The 18,649-nt window shown below is 36.8% G+C and overlaps 2 protein-coding genes, 1 long non-coding RNA gene and 1 pseudogene across 6 annotated transcripts; 3 read left to right on the top strand and 1 right to left on the bottom strand.

The window, feature by feature from the left end:
* Positions 1 to 149: 149 nt before the first annotated feature.
* LOC147273116 (putative serine/threonine-protein kinase PBL21) lies at positions 150 to 4,180 on the bottom strand. Of its 4 annotated transcripts, none has more exons than XR_015124167.1 (7): positions 3,906 to 4,180; positions 3,767 to 3,802; positions 3,366 to 3,532; positions 2,907 to 3,096; positions 2,092 to 2,483; positions 1,082 to 1,459; positions 150 to 336 (listed from the first exon to the last, which is right to left on the bottom strand). XR_015124167.1 is itself a non-coding variant. In XM_086256026.1 (7 exons), exons 1-6 carry the CDS (start codon positions 3,982 to 3,984, stop codon positions 1,151 to 1,153), a joined length of 1,173 nt encoding a protein of 390 aa, XP_086112152.1. In that variant the 5' UTR covers positions 3,985 to 4,180; the 3' UTR covers positions 150 to 336; positions 1,104 to 1,150. The 4 variants fall into 4 exon arrangements, 1 of the variants encoding a protein (XP_086112152.1); XM_086256026.1 differs by having other exon boundaries at positions 1,104 to 1,459; XR_015124168.1 differs by lacking the exon at positions 3,366 to 3,532 and having other exon boundaries at positions 2,907 to 3,116.
* Positions 4,181 to 8,351: 4,171 nt separating this feature from the next.
* LOC147273115 (uncharacterized) lies at positions 8,352 to 11,103 on the top strand. Its single transcript, XR_015119769.1, has 3 exons — positions 8,352 to 8,798; positions 9,568 to 9,625; positions 10,748 to 11,103. It is a non-coding gene; the product is annotated as an uncharacterized LOC147273115 (long non-coding RNA).
* Positions 11,104 to 11,405: 302 nt separating this feature from the next.
* On the top strand, positions 11,406 to 12,976 carry LOC147273114 (uncharacterized; annotated as a pseudogene).
* An 868-nt stretch (positions 12,977 to 13,844) lies between these two features.
* On the top strand, positions 13,845 to 14,526 carry LOC147273113 (uncharacterized). Its single transcript, XM_086256715.1, has 2 exons — positions 13,845 to 14,159; positions 14,269 to 14,526. The coding sequence occupies exons 1-2, from the start codon at positions 13,845 to 13,847 to the stop codon at positions 14,524 to 14,526; spliced, it is 573 nt and encodes a 190-aa protein (XP_086112841.1).
* Positions 14,527 to 18,649: the final 4,123 nt, after the last annotated feature.

Raw genomic sequence — 18,649 nt, 5'->3', positions numbered from 1 at the left:
TTAATTTGTAGGGTAAGACTGCAGCTATATGTTTCTAACAGGTAAGACTGCAGCTATATGTTTCTTAGTCTAACACAATCTCGATGTATTGCTTCCAGCTTTGACTATACAAGAGACAAGTTTGCCACCAGCAGAAGATGGTTTATTACACATCTAAATCTCAAATACAACAACCAGAATCATAATTTATCAAAAAGCCACATATCCAAACCCAAATATATATACATACATACTTGTGCACCTTTGTATACCAATTCTTCATGTGTACATATTACAGTGGTACTTGAAATTTATCAGGGTTGCTCTTTTTCTTCTGAGTTTGACAAGACTAGGCACCTGCAATCACACATTGGGAACATGTTACAACAGTTAGTATGCAAAAATTATTAATACCTCTTCCAATCAGTCATTGACATGCAGACCCATGTACACAACATTAGCATTTATGAAACTATAACTGCAAAGGGAAAGGACAACAAAGGTTAAACGAAAAAGAAGAATAATTGTCATCCTAGATGTTGCTGTTACATTGAGTCACAGCACAGCATGCAACATGAAACTTGCATTTGAGAAATTCAAAAGAGCATGTTCACAAGACACCAGTAAATTGATGCAATGATGACCAGGGAATATGCAGCCTATAGCTTCATTCCTTGTACACTATCAATAAATCCTATTCAATCTGCTTCCCTTTCCCTCAAGAATCAAGAAATCTTAAATAACACATAATATATTATGCAAAACGTATCCTATACAGTGGTTACTAACACCAGATAGGGAACAAGACCATACTAGGATCTCCTTTCATGCTAATCAATAACCTATTCTCTTAGTGTATGCAAGCAAAGTTGACAACGCAATTAAAACATTAACAATGAGAAATGAGAAAAAAGATGCATCTGAGGAGAATTTTCTGCCTTCTTTTTTCTTTTAAATGTTTTTGAGGTTAGCAAAATATATGCAATAAATGCAAGCAGCCTTCCTAGCGACACCATATATGCTTCTCAAGCAGCAATAATGAATGTTTTGTTTCTCTAATTATGGAAAACAATGGGTGACCAAAAAATGCCAAATTCCTTACAAAATGTGAATTTGTGCCTTACATCAATCAGAGTGTCACAGCAGGTTGTCCCCAAGAAGGCAAGAACTTCTAAACAGAATTTGAACTCATTCTGCAATCTGATTCCTGAAAGAAAGTATCCCTCTTCTGCTGTGAAGGTGATGACAAAAAGGGACTATTGACCCCAGCCTTAAGATGTTCTGCTTTGTAGCTCTGTGAGGCCAAGTACTCAAGTGCTACAACAATATCACCAATAAGAGGACGGAAAGTTGGTTGCTCTTGAAGACACATGGCAGTAATGGCAACTGCATGATGCAAACAACGAACAGGGAAGCGTCCTTGCAACAAAGGATCAACTAATTGGACAAACTTCCTCCGGTCCTTCAAAAATGGGCGAGACTGCATTTACAAAAACAAAGGTGTTTAAATAGTTTATGAAGAAATAATAATAAAAAGAAAATTATGTTTGTATGTAATAAAGAAAAGGTAGATTTTGTTTTTTGATCTAAGGAAGGGGGCATTGGAACTTGGACCTCTCTACTTTGTGTGGAGAGAAATACCACTACACCAATAGCTAGTTGGTAAACAAAAGGTAGTTAAAAAGTGTTTAGAAAACGATAAGAGAGACTTACAATAAGGAATCCATTTTTTATATTTATTTAATTATTTTGAAAAGAAGTAGAGGTTTCCATTTTATTTATTTCTGTAATAAGGAGCTTTCTTTGCTAGAGACCATAGGAGCTGCAGCAACTTCACCATAAACACAAAAAAGCAATATACTTTAAACTCCTCATTAATTCATTTCTAGGATGATGAAGAAGATGCAAATGCAAAAACCTTGCATTAAGTTCAGTGAAATGTAGGTAGAAATAAATTGAGGTGAGAGCAAAGATAAGTTGATAACTTGATATAGCATCCCATGTGCTTGCGTAACAATGGGAATTCGAAGCGATTCCACAAATGCAAGTGAGATTCAAAATCAGATAGTCGAGAAGAAGAAATAAAAAGGAAATAGGAAGTGATTAACTCACCCAAGATACTAGGTTCTGTTCTCCTTGCCTCTTAGAGCAGTCAATTGCCTTCTTCCCAGTAATCAGCTCCAACATAACCACGCCAAAGCTATAAATATCAGACTTAAGAGTCAATTTTCCACTCATGGCATATTCTGGTGCACAGTATCCATATGTTCCCATCACTCTCGTTGAAACATGAGTTTTGTCACCCACAGGTGCAAGTTTAGCAAGTCCAAAGTCTGAAAGCCTTGGATTGAAATTATCATCCAGCAATATATTTGCTGATTTCAAGTCTCGGTATATAACAGGTGGGCTAGCTTTGCAGTGGAGATATTCAAGGCCCTGAGCTGCACCAACAGCTATCTTCATTCGAGTATTCCAACTCAGTGGCTCTTGATCAGGATTCAGATCTGACAATGTAAGGTACCATATTGGTTAGGTCAAATACAATGGAAGTATAATAATAAAGAAAAAAGGCTGCTAAAGAAGGATTATATGTTTCATTTAGATGCTATCCCAAGTTTCCTTAAGCCATGTTCAATAGCAGGACAGATACCGTACTAGATGAGGTAAGGCATTGATGTGGTAAAATAATAGAAAGACATTTCAATGATGCACAATTTAACCATCTATACTATTCCTAATCAACCAAAATTTTTAATGTAAAACACCCATATTTCCCAACCATATAAATATACAGCCCACTCGTTTGGTGGGAACCTAAAAGAATCAAGCTTTTATTAAACACAAGGGATGATTTGATAACAAAATAAATCAATTAGAAGTTGTACAATGGATGAATATGTACAGTATTTAATGATTGTGATAATTACCAAAAAGATGATCTTCCAAGCTACCTCTCGGCATGTACTCATAGACCAATAGTCTTTGATCTCCGTCAGTACAGTAGCCAATCAAAGTCACGAGATTAGAATGGTGTAGTAGGCTTAACATGAGAACCTCCACGATGAATTCCTGGAACCCTTGAAGACCATCATGATTAAGTTGTTTAATCGCAACAACCTGCTCATAGAAATCAAAAGCTGCACCACATAAACATCGAATTCAACATAATCCACCTAATGATATTTGGACAACGTCTAGTAGATCAAGTTTCACCCATCTAAAGAAGGTTTTATAAAAATATATTAATTCCAATTTATAAAACAAATTCAGCTTTCATTATTAACCAGCAAATAGATCACAGCACATATTACTTTCCAAATACAAAACATACTACAATTAAGGGATTAAATGTGATAAGGTAGTCGGGAAGAGCCCTGCTAACTTACCTGGCCTGCTTCAAGCCGGCCTTTGAAAACCCTTCCAAAACCCCCTTCCCCAATCAAATTCACTTCCCTAAAGCCTTTCGTGGCAGTTGCAAGTTCGCGAAATGTAAAACTACGTGCGACACTTTTTTGTGAGCCGTTGCCACCCTTTCCTTTTCCCCTCCCACTCTCTGTACGTAAATAGCATAATTCAACACCAAGACAGAAGACAGTTGAATTTCAGAAGTACCAAAAACAAATACAGAATCCCAAAATTTCATACAATGTGTGAGAGTCAAATTGAGTGGGAAAAACAACTGAATTTCAAATTCCACAAAATGGGTGTTAAAATTGAACCCAAAAAAAAAAAATTCAAATTTACCAAAATTCAAAATTTTCTTAAAATGAGTGCTTGAAATGCTTACCACTGTCATCAGAATTCCCCTTCCCTCTCCCACTACCTGCAATTTCATGCATCATTTCAACCAAAAGTAGTCACAGTTAACAAAATCGAAGTTAAAAATCTGGGTCAGAAAGTAAAACGTGAAAGAGCGAAACACAAACCTGAGGATCGAGTTCCATTATCAATTTCGACCTTGCTGACATCCTTTCGGTGAGGACTAAAGCAATTAAAGCAACTCATTCCTTAAACTTCCATGTATATGATTCAAAATCATACAAAAACCCTAATCCCGAAACAGATAAGCTTTTGTCCTCTCCCTCCTCCCCAGCCGGAGAGATTTAGAAGTCGAAACCTTGTCAGCTCCCGACAACCAAAAATTCCCAAATGATTATAAACCCAAATGGATGTATGATTTAGATTTAGATTTAGATTTAGATGCTACCATTAGTATTTAGTACAATCCAAAAAGGTCAATAAATAAATAAATAAATTAGCAGAAACAAAGACTCATTAAATTAAACTAAAAACTATAAATTAAATTAAAAATGCCGAATTTGCAATTTTTGTAAGTGAAGGAAGGGCAAAACAGAGAGAAAAATAAATAAATTAGACAGTGAGCGGTGCCCTATATTAACTGGCTCGGATATTCGTTTCTAACTTCTATTTATTTTGTTATAAGTAATTAATTTATTTGATTTTAAAGTTTTAATAATATTGTTGAAGTGGGACCCTGTTCTGAGTTTTTGGGTCTCTGAATACTTGGCATTTATGATTCTTGCGAGTCGCTCCAATATGCTCCATCGCTTTCGCTCTAATTTTTCTCCTCCCGCATTTAAACGTTCCGGTTGGCTACTGCTGTGATATTACCTTATTGCCCTCGCCCTTCGGTTGGTTTTACCGTCATTGACACTGAGAGGCAGTGAGTTTCAGCTGTTTCCGACCGACATTGGATTCCGATACGCTGAGCAGAATCGTATCCATTGTTTATTCCATTCTGATACCGCGTGGGGCCCTCGTAAAGTTCTATGGGCCCTTCTGCTTTATTACGCAACACCAACTTCAACAGGAGGAAGTAATTTTGCCAATCATGTTGGAGACTTTGCTTCCCAGTTCCCACTAAATACGCTTCGGTTCACCATTAATTGCATGGGAAGATCTTATCTAAGATCTTTAATCTATAATAACAATAATAAATCCAACTTTCAAGTCTTGGAAGTTGGAACACTTGAACTCTGATACAAAATGAAGTAGTAAAGAAACCAATGTATTTTCACGGATGTATTAGTAGCAGAAAAGAAATAAGTGGAGACTCATTTTAAAAGATTGAATAAGACGAAGGAATAAAATTTGAGGTTTCGAGAAAATTTTGATGGAAATTTCGATGAGAATTTCAAAAAATTTTAAATTTCGACAAAAATTAGACGGAAACGATGAAAATTACTATTAAAATATAAAAATTTTGAATGAAATTTTACCATATGTTTATTTAATATATTATCTACTATATTGATAAAAAAATATTGAAAAAACTAAATTATATAGTAGATTTCATGTGATATATGATGAATATAATGCGCGTTATAGACAATATTGTTAAAAAAATACTTCACTAATTAATAATTACATAATGAAATTACAAGAATAAATCACCAATATGGTAATAAGAAGTAGCAAGCTTACTCAAAGGGACTTGGAAATGGTCTTCGATAGTTAAATTAAGCCGAATTGGGTTAAAATAGAACCAACCGGATGACAGCAGCGGCGACAGCGGTTTACCTAAAATTTCAATTTCACAAATTCTCGATCTCGAAATTGGAAATATAAACATTAAGTAAATAAAACTTCATTATGAGGGGATACATTTTTTTTTATAATTTATGTTTACAACTAAACGAAACACCAAAATAATCAAATCAAACCCCAAATAAAATTCCAAATCTTTTTTTTTTCTTTCCAATTGCCTAAAAACTCCAAATCTCAATCGACCCTAAATTTTTTTTTTTCTTTTCTCTTCTTTTTTTTCTTTCTTTTTTTTTTCTTTTTTTTTTCTTTCCTTTTCTTTTCTTTTTTTTCTTTTCCTTTCTTTTCTCTTCTTTTTTTTTTCTTTCCTTCCTTTTCCTCTTCTTCCCCCGTGTATTCCAGTGGCCTTCGTCCTCTTCAAGCAAGTGGTCTTCCTCTTTTTTTTTCTCCAGTTTTTCTTTCTCTTCTCCAATCTCCCTTCACTTCCAGTTTTTCTCTTCCTTCCTAATCTCTCTCTTCCCTCTCCCTTCCCTGATCTCCTTCTCTTCCTCCTCTCCTTCCCGGATCTCTTTTCCCCGGATCTTTTCTCTCCCTTCGACAACGACACGGCGCACCTCTACAGCTTCTCTGATCTCTTATCTCCCTCCGGCGAGTCGGCGACGGTGCTCTGCCTCCCATCTCTCTCTCCGGTCTCTACATCGAAATTTTCGCCGAAATTTCGAGGATTTCGGCAAATTTCGGCGAAATTTTGGCGAAATTTTTCGAAATTAATTTGGTATGGTGTTAAAATTTTCATACCCCTAAAAAGGAAATTTTACTCCTTGAATAAGACCAACCCTTTGGAGTGAATTATAAATAAATATATTCCCATTTCAAAAAATACTTAATGAGCCTTAAATAATTTATAATAAATAATTTACAAGCTGAAATACAAAATAGAAATATGTGACTACCTCTGAAGCGCTCACTGCCACTCCCTTTTCACTCTGTCTCTTCTACCTCGTTATCCTGCAAAATAATTTGTTAAACCATGGAATGGTGTGCCAGATGTAACACCTTAAATTTTTCTAATCCTATCGTATGTTGATACGTGTTTTTTAAAATTCTTTTGTACTTAAAAGCTTAAGGTTTCTTAAAAGAAATAATGTTTTCTTTGTCTTTTATGTAACTAACTTGTACCATTAGAGGTTTATAGTTGAGCTCTAGTATCCTTGTACGTGATTTTGGTAATTATCAAGTTGAAATTAATTTTTTAGAATTAAATTCATTAGAGTTAATTTATCCTTAATTTTTATGAAAAACAATTTGTTGTTTTAAGGCTACAGAAAATTACGATTAATTACTAAGAGTCCGTAAGATTTTTCTGGAAATTATTTGAAGTCTCGAGCTATTTTGGTGAATTTACGAAATTTGGAGAAAATAGGAAATTAAATTTGAGTGATGACTAGACTTACAACGCGACGCATGTTGCACTGCCATTCACCCAGACGCACTGATAGGCGAGCCCACAAGGAGCCACGTGTGTGCATCACACTTAATCCCTAGCCCACATTTTAATCTAGAGCGTTCGACCTCATTAAACCAAATGGATTTGGACCGTTGGATCTGTGTGGAATCGGTCCAAGCCAAACCGAGTCACCATGCATGACCCCTCGTGTTTTCTAAACGGGCCACACCCTCCTATTTTGTCTCACAAAATGAATAGTCCGACTGGGTTTTCTCAACCTAATTCGAGTTTTAAGCCTTCTTTGTGAGTTTTTAGTGCAATTTGTCCCACATTGAAAACTTACAACTTCTTTCAACCCTCTAGTGCATATAAATAGAGACCATTGTCCATCATTTTCACTTGCACCACCAAGTGAAGTTAGAGTTAGAAGAAAAAAATTAGGAAATTTGAAAATTAAAAGGAGTGGCTGACTGGACTAACAACCGCCACGTGGCGCGCTCCGATTGGAGGAGACACTCTGACGGGGCTATTGGCAGTTGACGAAGGACGCGCTCACACGAAGGGTTCTGTATGCCGCATTACACTGAAGCCATCCACTTTAAATTTGAACTGTTGGAGCTCATTAATCACTTTTTAATTTTGACCGTTGATTCCATTTAAGGAATCGGTCAGCTTTGTCTCATTGTTGATATGAAGAAATATAAATTAGTATCATGTCAATCTCTAAAATTTAAAACTCAATAGGCAAATATCTTGCATCAAGTTTCAGCACTCCATTGCACTTTTACCATATACGCATGTGAAAGTCTTCCTAAAATTTTTCATTAATCTCAATGTCACCATGAGGCCTTTACTTCATGCCAAAGCTTTGTCAGATCCAGTGTTTCCAAAGTCCAAACTCTTCATTGTCTCTGTCCACCGTAATAAAAAGGTTTTTTCACTTGCTCATGTAAACATTTATATAACATATTCTTTGCAAATGTCAATTTAATTTATGGCATAAAAAATAATATGTGTAACGACCCGACCCAAATTTTCACTAGAAATTTAAATTTTTATTTAACTATGCTTTAAAGATATTTTTTTTAAAAAGATGTTGAATTGTATTTTAAAGATTTTGGGATTTATTCGGAAAATAAAAAAGGTTTGGATTTAAAATTTTTATTTTATTATTGTTTTAATTTGGGGTTTGACCAAAAGTTGACTTTTAAAATGAATGGGTTTTCGATTTTGACTTTGGGTCCGTTAGATAGGTTTCGAGCCCACGAGTTCATAGACACGTAGCACGCATCGTTTCGAGTTACGGTTTAAAAGATACGGACATGTGAAGTGAGGGGTAATTTTGTAAATTTATAAAAGTAGGTTTTTAAATACCCAAAATCTGATTTTTTCTCTCTCTCTCTAGAATTTTCTACACACTTCTCTCTCCTTTTATTTCTCTCTCCCCGCACCCCCTTTCTCTTCGTGTCTCCTCACCCCTGCACACCGGCACCTCCCTCCCAGACATCATCACCAGCCACCCCTGCCGACACCAACCTCCGGTGAGCACCCCCAGGGGCCGACCACCCTCCCCTAAGCTCACTCTCTCTTTCCCTCATTTTCTCTCTCCCCGACCCTCTCTCTTCTTCTTCCCTGCGCGCGACCTCACCATTGGGAGCAGTGGTCCGGCCACTTTCCCGGCAACGCGAGGCCACCAGCGTGATCCCCTTAGGCCGGCCATCCATCCCCGAAGCCTCCTCGAGCAGGCCAATTGTTTCCACATGCAGAAACCACCGGAGAAGCCAGCAGCCACCGCCGGCCATTTCGTCGATCCCACCCGTTTTCAGCCACCGTTGGCCGTGATTCTTGAGGGGTTTTACTCCTTTAGGTATGGGCTTTCATTCCCCCTTGGTTTAGTTGATAAATTTTGAGTATTTTCGCGAATTGAAATTTTGGAGTTTATAGCCATTTTGGGTTATCTTGGGTTTTCGAATTTGGGGGCTATTGTGATGCTGTTTTGGATAAATTTTGTCTCTAGGAAACCCAATGGCTGTGCAGGATTGAAATTTGGAGGAAATTGGGAGAAATTTGTGAAATCTAGTTTTGGTGCGTTTGTGGCTGCCACTTTAAGCGGCGGAAGCGGCGGTTCTGATCAACCAGCCGCCAATTTCTTTTGATACTTGAATTTAAAACTCTTTTGGAGTTGGTTATTAATTGTGTTTAGGTGGAAATTTTCCGGAGTTTACGAAACCCTAATTTGGATTGATATTGGATATGTTTTCTATATTGAAAACGATTCCCGAGTGAACCTAGGTCGAGGCATAACACACGTAAGGTTTATTTGGGTATTAATGGATTAAATGTTTGGATATTTTTCCGATATCGAACTTACTCTCAGACGGTGTGCTCGATGGAGGTTGGCTACGTAGATTTATTTTCGAAATTTGAAATTGGTTTTAGAAGTGTGGGTGACATTGGTGTGAGCCGGGAAGTTTCGAGATGGTTTAGGAATATAGTAGAGAGCATATAGTTTTGAGGAAGATGATTTATAACCGTTACTTGAGCGTGAGTTTGGCGGGACATTAGGATTAACACCCATGCAAAATTTAATGTATTGGAGTCAAGACTAATTTCATAATTTATCGTTTGTGTTATAGGCGAGACGACCGGGGTTCGTGACGATCCGGCGGAGGATCGACATTAGATCTTCTCACTGTGAGTGGACTCTCATTTCTTTAAATGATTTATGAAATTTGCGTTTTATTTTGGTTAATTGAGTTTGATTTAGAAATAACAAATGTGAGCGAACTTTGGTTTTCAAATAAATTTATAAAAGATTTCATTAATCCTATTATGCATGAATTTGATTTGGGATTTGAAGAAAATGTTGGATTTCGGATTTCAATGCTTCATAAGAAAGTTTTTTTTAAACATATATTTACATGTTGGTTTTAGTGAGTTGTTGGACTTTGGGAAAAGAATTTAATTTCTCATTTTATATATAAGGTTCATTTAATATTTCAGTTTTGTCGAAAAGTATTATTTTGATTTATGTATATCGATTTTTATTTGAATTTCGTATGTTAGCTTATGGATTTTAAGTTCCTTTTTGGGAAAATATCTTGATATTTATTCTTGGTGGAAAAAGGATTATGATTTGGTTATGGAAAATGGTTTTCAAAACCACCCTTTGCAGTACCCTACAGGTTATCAGATTTAATAGGTCTTTGGGACCCATCACGATGCACATATAGGCTTTGGGCCGTGTGTCGGGATGCTTCGCCCTTTGGGGGCCGCTCTGCGTGCACGTACGACCAGGATTTGCCTGCACGTGCTGATTTTATTCACACGTGTGTATGGCCAGGATATTGCCTGCACGTGTTGGATTTACTCCACACGTGTGTATGGCCAGGATATTGCCTGCACGTGTTGGATTTCACTCCACGCGTGTGTATGGCCAGGATTATTCAGGGTATATAGCATGGTGGAAAATAAATTTGGTTATTTTCGGAAATTATCAAATATGTTTTTAAGTGAGGGATTTCTTTTGAATTCCATCAAGGTTGTTGTTACGATGTTTTTACGGTTCGGTTGTTTTAAGAAATTGTTTTCTTGAGAAAATATATATCGTTTTATGAGATTCTTTAAATTTAAATAAACTTTATGGTTTTAAAACTGGGGGATTTCAGAGAGTGACGTGAGGTCTTGGTGCTAAATGTGGTTTTGAAGGATTTTCTGAAAAAGAAAGTTTACTTTTATTTTCGTTTTTATTAAACTGTCCACTCACTGAGTTTGTCTCACGGTTTATTTTCTTTTGTCTTAAATTGTTCCCCCCAGGTAGTAGCTTTGGTGGAGGTCGAGCCAAACGCGTCGAGGCATAGCATCCATTTTTTCATTCCCGGACCCTGTAGGCGCCATGTTTATTTTTGTAAAAACTTATTAGTAGCTCTGATAACCACTCCTAAGGTTTAAGTTGGATTTCTGTGAAATTGTTGGGTCTGAGACCTTATTTTGGTTGTGGTAGAAGTGGTTGCTGTTTAGAAGTGCATTTTAACAGGTATAAGAATTCTGGGTTAGTCCATTTTCAGGGGAGGTTCTGCCGAAATTTCGGTAGGATTTTCTTTGAATTTGGATTCCCGCAGGACCTCTTCGGGTTTCAGGGTGGAATCCGGGGGCGGTCCTGACAATATGAATAATGAAACTCAATATCAAATAATTTTAAAATAAGAAATCGTCATTTTTTTTAATTCACTGTTAAAGTTGTCAAATTTCTGCTTTGTAGGAGTTCATTTACTGCTTTTCTGACAGTCGTGCGGAATAAGCTAAAGATAAGTATTTGTTTAATCTTTTTTGAAAACATTTTATTTACAGTATTATTAGAATGTGCATGTGTTATTTTTGCAAGTAATCTATAATTTAAAGATACTATTATATATTTATACATTTTTTTTTTCAGCCATCAATCTACTGCTTCTAATATTTTGCTTTGAATGCAATGCCTAAAAAGCATAGGCTCTGTGATAGAACTTTAATAATAGAACAAAGCTATAGTTCAAATATACCAAGTAGCATTGAAATAGCTAGCAAATAAGTATGTGATACTATTTCTAGTAGTGCCTATAAAAAAAAAAACCAATAACTCATAATAAAAGACAAAAAACTCCTGATAGTGGATTGTTTAGCTATGTAAATGCACTTGAAACAAGCACATATCAAATCCTTTTAGATCAATCAGATGCTTTCATCTTTGATGAAAGTCATTTTGATTCTAGTACTGGAGTTTCCAGTTCCTCAATCATTTCTTATTCTCACGCTTTGGCCTCCGATCAAAGTCATTTTGATTTGGCTATTGGAGCTTTGACTTTCTTACTTATTGAGGATACTTCAAATCAAATAAATAGAGCTCAAGCACATTATCATATGAAGAGACAAAGTATGTCTTCTTTTTTGTTCCAACTTTCTTTCCAATTTCAACATTGTTGGTGTATTAGTCATACTTTATATTTCTGATTTTTCCATGTTTTCTGTGTTTTTTTTTTTTTTATAGGAAGTGTTCACAAATATGTTGATTTTGGAGATAAGAATTACAAGTGTATTTATTGTAATGCACTGTTTTGGTTAAATGAATCTATTCTAAGAAAATCTAAAAAAAATGAGCCTTTATTCACTCTTTGTTGTCAAGAAGGAAAGATTAAACTTCCAATTGTCAAGCCAACACCCCCTTTTTTAGACATTTTACTTAATCCTGCTAAAGGTCAATCAAGTTTGGCATTTAGGGAGAACATATATTAGAGCATATAATTCTATGTTTGCATTCACTTCAATGGGAGCCAAAGTTGATACTTCCGTTAATAATAGACCAAACCCTTACATCTTTAAAATTAGTGGTCAAGTTCATTATTTAATGGGTTCATTAGTACCACCTGAAGGAGAATGTCCAAAATTTGTCCAACTTTATGTTTATGATACATATAATGAAGTGATTAATCGCTTTAGTGTTGTTAACCGTCTTCAAACTAATCAAAAGTTGGATGAGAATATTTTTAAGGTCTCATCAGCATGTTTGATGAATCAAATGAATTGGTTAAATTTTTTCGCACGATCAGAGACAAATTTGAAGAAAATTCTCTTTGTAATGTCAGAATCAAATTGTTAGCTAGGCAGCCAAATGACACCAAACAATATGAACAACCAACATGTGATGAAATTGGTAGTCTAATTGTAGGATATATAGGTCTTTTTGATTTAAATAGAGATATTGTAATAGAATTGCAAGATGGGGAATTGAAAATGATAACAAAATTACATCCAAAATTCATGTCTTTGCAGTATCTTATTCTCTTCCCTTACGGTGAAGATGGTTATAGACCTGATATCAAATGGAATAATACTTTTAAAAATCATCAAATGAAAAGAGGCAGAGTGCCTATGAGAGCTTTCATCGCTTATCAAATTCAAGAAAGAGAACTTGAGTTCAGTACATTGTTAAAGGGTGGAAGATTATTTCAACAATTTTTAGTAAATGCTTATGTAACACTTGAGGAAGACATATTAGATTATATTTGAAAAAACCAAAAAGTTGTGAGAAGTGAGATATTTAAAGGCATTTATGATGTTGTTACAAAAGGTGAAAAAAATGCGAATCATATAGGTCAAAAAGTAATATTGTCAAGTTCATATACTGGAAGTGCTAGAAACATGATAAATAACTACCAGGATGCCATGACAATTTATAGAAAATATGGAAATCTTGACCTATTCATTACATTTACTTGCAATGTAAAATGGCCTGAAATTTTCAGAGAGTTGGATAAAAAACCTGGATACAAACCAGAAGATAGACCTGATATTATTTTAAGAGTGTTCAAAATGAAATTAAGTGATATGATTAATTATATCAAATCAGGTAAACCTTTTAGAGAAACTGTAGCAGGTACATTTTACAAACCTAACAAGCTTCTTTTAAATACTTTATTTCTTTTTTGATGAAGTTAGCGTATATTAGCTGTAATTAGTTGTCAATTAGTTTAATTGTATAGTTGACTTACCATATTTGGTATTTGTATCCTGTATAAAATACCCACAATATAATGAAAATAATCATTCAACCTAATTAGCAATTTGGTATCAGTGCCCTAGGGTTTTTCCTTTAAGATTTTTTTTTTCTGCCACTACAGTAACTCCGCTGCTACGGTAACACCGCCACTACAGTAACTTTGCCGCTACAGTACCATCAGGAAAAAAAAATCTCTCTTATTAAGGCTGAAGATTTCCACTACCTACAGCTAATGTTGCTTCTCTTTGTGCTGCCTACTTTCTACAGCTGCTGCCTCTCTTTGTGCTGCTGTTGTGTCTACTTCTTTTTCGAAAACCCTAGCCACAGAAAACTTCCTTCTCGTTCTTTGCTATAGCCGATCAGCCAATTCTCTTCAACATGTCTGCTGGGCAAGACACTATGTCTGGCAGTGGCAAGGCTCTTGCCAATTTTGACAGCAAACTACCTTATGTTGTTACCATTCAAGAAACCTCTACTCCAATCCATATTAAAGTAGATGGTACTAATTATCAGGTTTGGTCTAAAATTTTGGAAATACATATTGTTAGCAGGATGAAGAAAAGCTATATTACAGGGAGGAATGTTGCACCCACAGAGACTGATCCAGCCTACGATGAATGGGAAGGGCAAGATGCCCTAGTTAAATCATGGCTCATCAACTCCATGACTGCATCTTATGTCACATTTTGTGCAGTGTGGAACGGCAAAGGATGTATGAGATGCTGTTAAGAGGAGCTATCTTGATGCTTATGACTCTTCTCAGGTTTATGAACTGATGAAGAAAGCCTTTCAATTGCGTTAGGGTGGCCGGCCTCTCACCGATTACTACAACGAGCTGAACTCCATTTTTATGGACCTTGATTATCGGAGGCCTAATGATATGGATTGTCAAGCCAATGTGGAGAAAGAAAGAAAGCGCTTGGCTAAGGATCGTGTTTACATGTTTCTTGTAGGACTTGATCACAGTTTGGATCACGTCAGCGGCCGTGTCCTCACTACCTCTCCTTTACCAAGCCTAGAAGAAACGTACTCCCTGGTTCTCCGAGAAGTGCAGAGATAGGTTACCATGGGTATTGAAGATCGTTCTGAGGCTTTAGCCCTGGAAATTCAGAAGAGTAGCTCTCAGTCGGCCCCTCTTCTTGCTTTTTCTGGTTCTTTTGATCCTCATACTCGCCATTGCACTTACTGCAATGGTACCAGGCATACAGTCGATGTTTGCTGGAAGAAGCATGGCTATCTCGAGTGGTATAAGCTTAAGCAAGCTGAGAGAAAAAATAGGAAACCTTCTCAAGCTGCTCTTGCTGACACATCTTCATCTCCTGCTTCTCATGTCTCTCGAGTGTCTTCTCAAGGAGGTAATTCTGGTTTGGCCTTTATTTCTTCTACTAATCACAATTGGGTTATTGGAGCTACTGATCATATGACTAGAAACTCTTCCTTGTTTGATTCTCTAATGCCTTCGCCTGTTAAGTCTGTTCAGGTTGCTGACGGACTTCCATGCCGGTTACAGGGGCCGGGACTGTCTGATTTTCTCCTCCACTCTCCATGTCTTCTGTCTTACTTGTTCATAATCTCTCTAATAGTCTTCTTTCCATTAGCCAGATTACCAAACATCTTAATTGTTCTGTAACCTATTATTCTACTCATTGTGTGTTTCAGGACAATCTCACGAAGATGACGATTGGCACTGATAAGGAGATTGGAGGTCTTTACTACTTGGAAGGGGACAAATCATTGCAATCCAAATCTAGTATTGGTTTTCACGTAAAAAGAGAGTCGTCAGACAGGGAGAAGATTCTTTTATGGCATTGTCGTTTGGGACATTCTTCTTTTGCCTATTTAGAACGTTCATTTCCTAAGTTGTTTTGTCATATTCATATTTCTAGTTTACGGTGTGAACAATGCATTTATACTAAAAACCATCGTGTTCCTTTTAAAGTGAGTTTCAATAAAAGTTTAATTTCTTTTTTCATGTGTTTATACTGATGTTTGGGGTCCTTTGTCTACCTCTTCTGCTTTGGGTCATAAATACTGTGTTTTTTATTGATGACTGCACTCGGGTGAGTTGGGTATATTTGTTGAAGTCTAAGAATGATGTTATCCATGTTATTCCTCAGTTTTATAAGATGGTTGTCACACAGTTTCATACTCATGTTCAGGTTTTTCATTCTGACAATGGTCGTGAGTTTGTTAATCAGTCTCTTGCTGATTTCGATCAAACAACATGGCATCCTCCACCAGATTACATGTGCCTATACACCACAATAGAACGACATAGCAGAACGTACGAACCGCCATCTCCTTGAGGTGGCCAGGCCTTATATTTTACTATGTATGTTCCTAAACGTTTCTGGGCTGAGGCTGTCATGACCGTTGTCTTTCTTATCAACTGAATTCCTGCCCGTATTCTCTTGACTATCAACCTCCGTTGGGGATGTTATCACGGTTTCACTCTATCCCTTCTACTCTCAATCTTTGCCCTAAGGTTTTTGGTTGCATGTGTTATGTCCATATTCACTCTCTTCATAGGGACACGCTTGATCCTCGTGCCCTTCGATGTGTCTTCCTTGGTTACTCTAATTCCCAGAAATGATATAAATGTTTTCATCCTCCTACGGGTAAATATTATGTGTATATGGATGTTCAGTTCTGTGAACGAGTGTCTTATTTTTCTGGGGATGTATCTCTGGTTCCTCTTCAGGGGGAGATTAGTAGTAAGGAAGAGGAAAGGTTATGGTTGGAAGAAAAGAAATTGTGGATTTCGGGTAAGGGGGAGGATTCAGCTGCTTTGGGTGAGGGAGAGATTTCTAATGCTCCTGATCATGTGGACGCTGAATCCAAACCTGAAGAAAGTAGGGGTGAAAGACCAGCTCGGTTGTTCTAGAAGGGTTATACAAGAAGGAAGAAAGAGGCTATTGATGTGCCTCATCCTGATTCCAGTACTCCTCTTAATGATACTACCATGACATCGAATGACTCTTCCGAGATTGATCCTGAGATACATGTCTCTTCTCCTATAGCTTCAGATATTGATTCGGATTCTAACCATGTAGGCTCAGATCTTGTACCTTCAGACTCTGCTGACTTGAATCCACAAGTCGGTGGTCAGGATAGGAGATATCCCCTTCGTGATCGTAAAGCGCCTGATAGCTTGGGTTTCTCCAAATCTTCGTCTAATGTCATTTATCCTATGTCTGATTTTGTCTATTATCATCGTCTGTCTAAGTCTCATCTAGCTTTTGCCCTTCAGTTGTCTTATGTGCCTGTTCCTAGTCATTTCCAGGAAGTTCTTAATGATCCCAAGTGGAAGTCTGCTATGGTAGAAGAAATGAAAGCTCTCCAGAAGAACTCTACTTGGGAGATGGTTGAGTTACCTTGGGAAAAGAAAACAGTGGGATGTAAGTGGGTGTTTACGGTGAAGTATAAGTCAGACGAGACGGTTGATAGGTACAAGGCTAGACTGGTAGCCAAAGGTTATATTCAGACTTATGAGATTGACTGTCAAGAGACATTTACTCTTGTGGCCTAGATGAACACTGTTAGGGTCATACTCTCTCTTGCGGTTAATCTGGACTGGCCACCAAGACAGTTTGATGTGAAAAATGCTTTTCTTCATGGTGATCTGGTAGAGGAGGTGTATATGGATCCTCCTCCAGGATTTACACCAAAATGAGGTAAAGTATGCAAGCTGAAGAAGGCGTTGTATGGACTGAAGCAGTTGCCGAGGGCTTGGTTTGGCAGGTTTAGCTACTCAATGAAGGAGTATGGTTTTAAGCAAGCTTTGACAGATCACACCTTGTTCTATAAAAGGGTTGGTGATAATATTACCTTGCTTATTGTTTATGTTGATGACATGATTGTTACATGTAGTGACATAAGTGAGATAGAGAAGCTTCAAAATTATTTGGCCAAGGAATTTGAAATGAAGGACTTAGGAGTTCTAAAATACTTCTTCGGCATTGAAGTATCTCGATCCAAGCAAGAAATTTTTCTCTCACAACGGAAGTATGTATTAGATCTCTTGGTTGAAACTGGTAACTCTGCCTGCGAACCTGTGGATACTCTTATTGAGGTGAACCATGGTCTGACTATCTACCCTGGTCAGGTTCCAACAAACAAAGAGATGTATCAGAGGTTAGTAAAGAAGTTGATCTATCTAGCTCATACTAGGCCTAACATATCGTATGCAGTTAGTGTTGTGAGTCAATTCATGCATAATCTGAGTGATCGACACATGGATGCAGTGAACCGTGTTTTGGCTTATCTGAAATCCTTCATGGTAAAGGTGTTATGTTCTCCAAGCATGGTCACCTAGATATTGTGGTATATACTGATTCTGACTTTGCTGGATCCAAATTGGATAGAAAGTCTACTTCAGGGTATGTGTCATTTGTTGGAGGCAACTTGGTGACTTGGAAGAGTAAGAAACAGAATGTAGTATCACTATCTAGTGCAGAAGCAGAATACCGTGCCCTTCATCATGCGACTACAGAGCTTAACTGGCTCAAACTTCTCTTGGGTGAACTCGAGTATGGTCCTCAAAAACCGATGGTACTCTTTTGTGATAACACAGTAGCTATTGAGATCGCTAATAATCCGGTGCAGCATGATCGAACCAAACACATTGAACTTGATAGGAACTACATCAAGGATAATCTAGATTCTAGTGTAATTAAGGTTCCTTATATTAAGAGTGCGGATCAGCTGGTTGATATGATGACTTATGTTGTTACTAGTGGTCCTTTCCATACATCGCTATCCAAGTTGGGCGTATACGATATCTATGCACCAACTTGAGGGGGAAAGTTAGTGTATATTAGCTATAATTAGTTATCAATTAGTTTAATTGTATAGTTGACTTACCATATTTGGTATTTGTATCCTGTATAAAATACCCACAGTATAATGGAAATAATCATTCAGCCTAATTAGCAATTGATGATAATCAAACTAATTACATATATATATATATTTTTTTTTAACTGATTGCAAATAGAAATCTGTGCAACTGAGTTTCAAAAAAGAGGATTGTCTCACTATCATTTGTTAGTCTGGTTGGAACAACAATACAAGTGCACTTCGCCAATAGATTTAGATAGTATAATTTCTGCCGAAATACCTGATAGGATTGTGCATCCAACTCTTTACAATATTGTGAATCAATTTATGATTCATGGTCCCTG

Source organism: Dryas octopetala, chromosome 9 (genome assembly GCF_963921425.1).
Source record: "Dryas octopetala chromosome 9, drDryOcto1.1, whole genome shotgun sequence".
Lineage (NCBI taxonomy): Eukaryota > Viridiplantae > Streptophyta > Magnoliopsida > Rosales > Rosaceae > Dryas > Dryas octopetala.
This window is presented reverse-complemented; position numbering and strand designations above follow the sequence as displayed.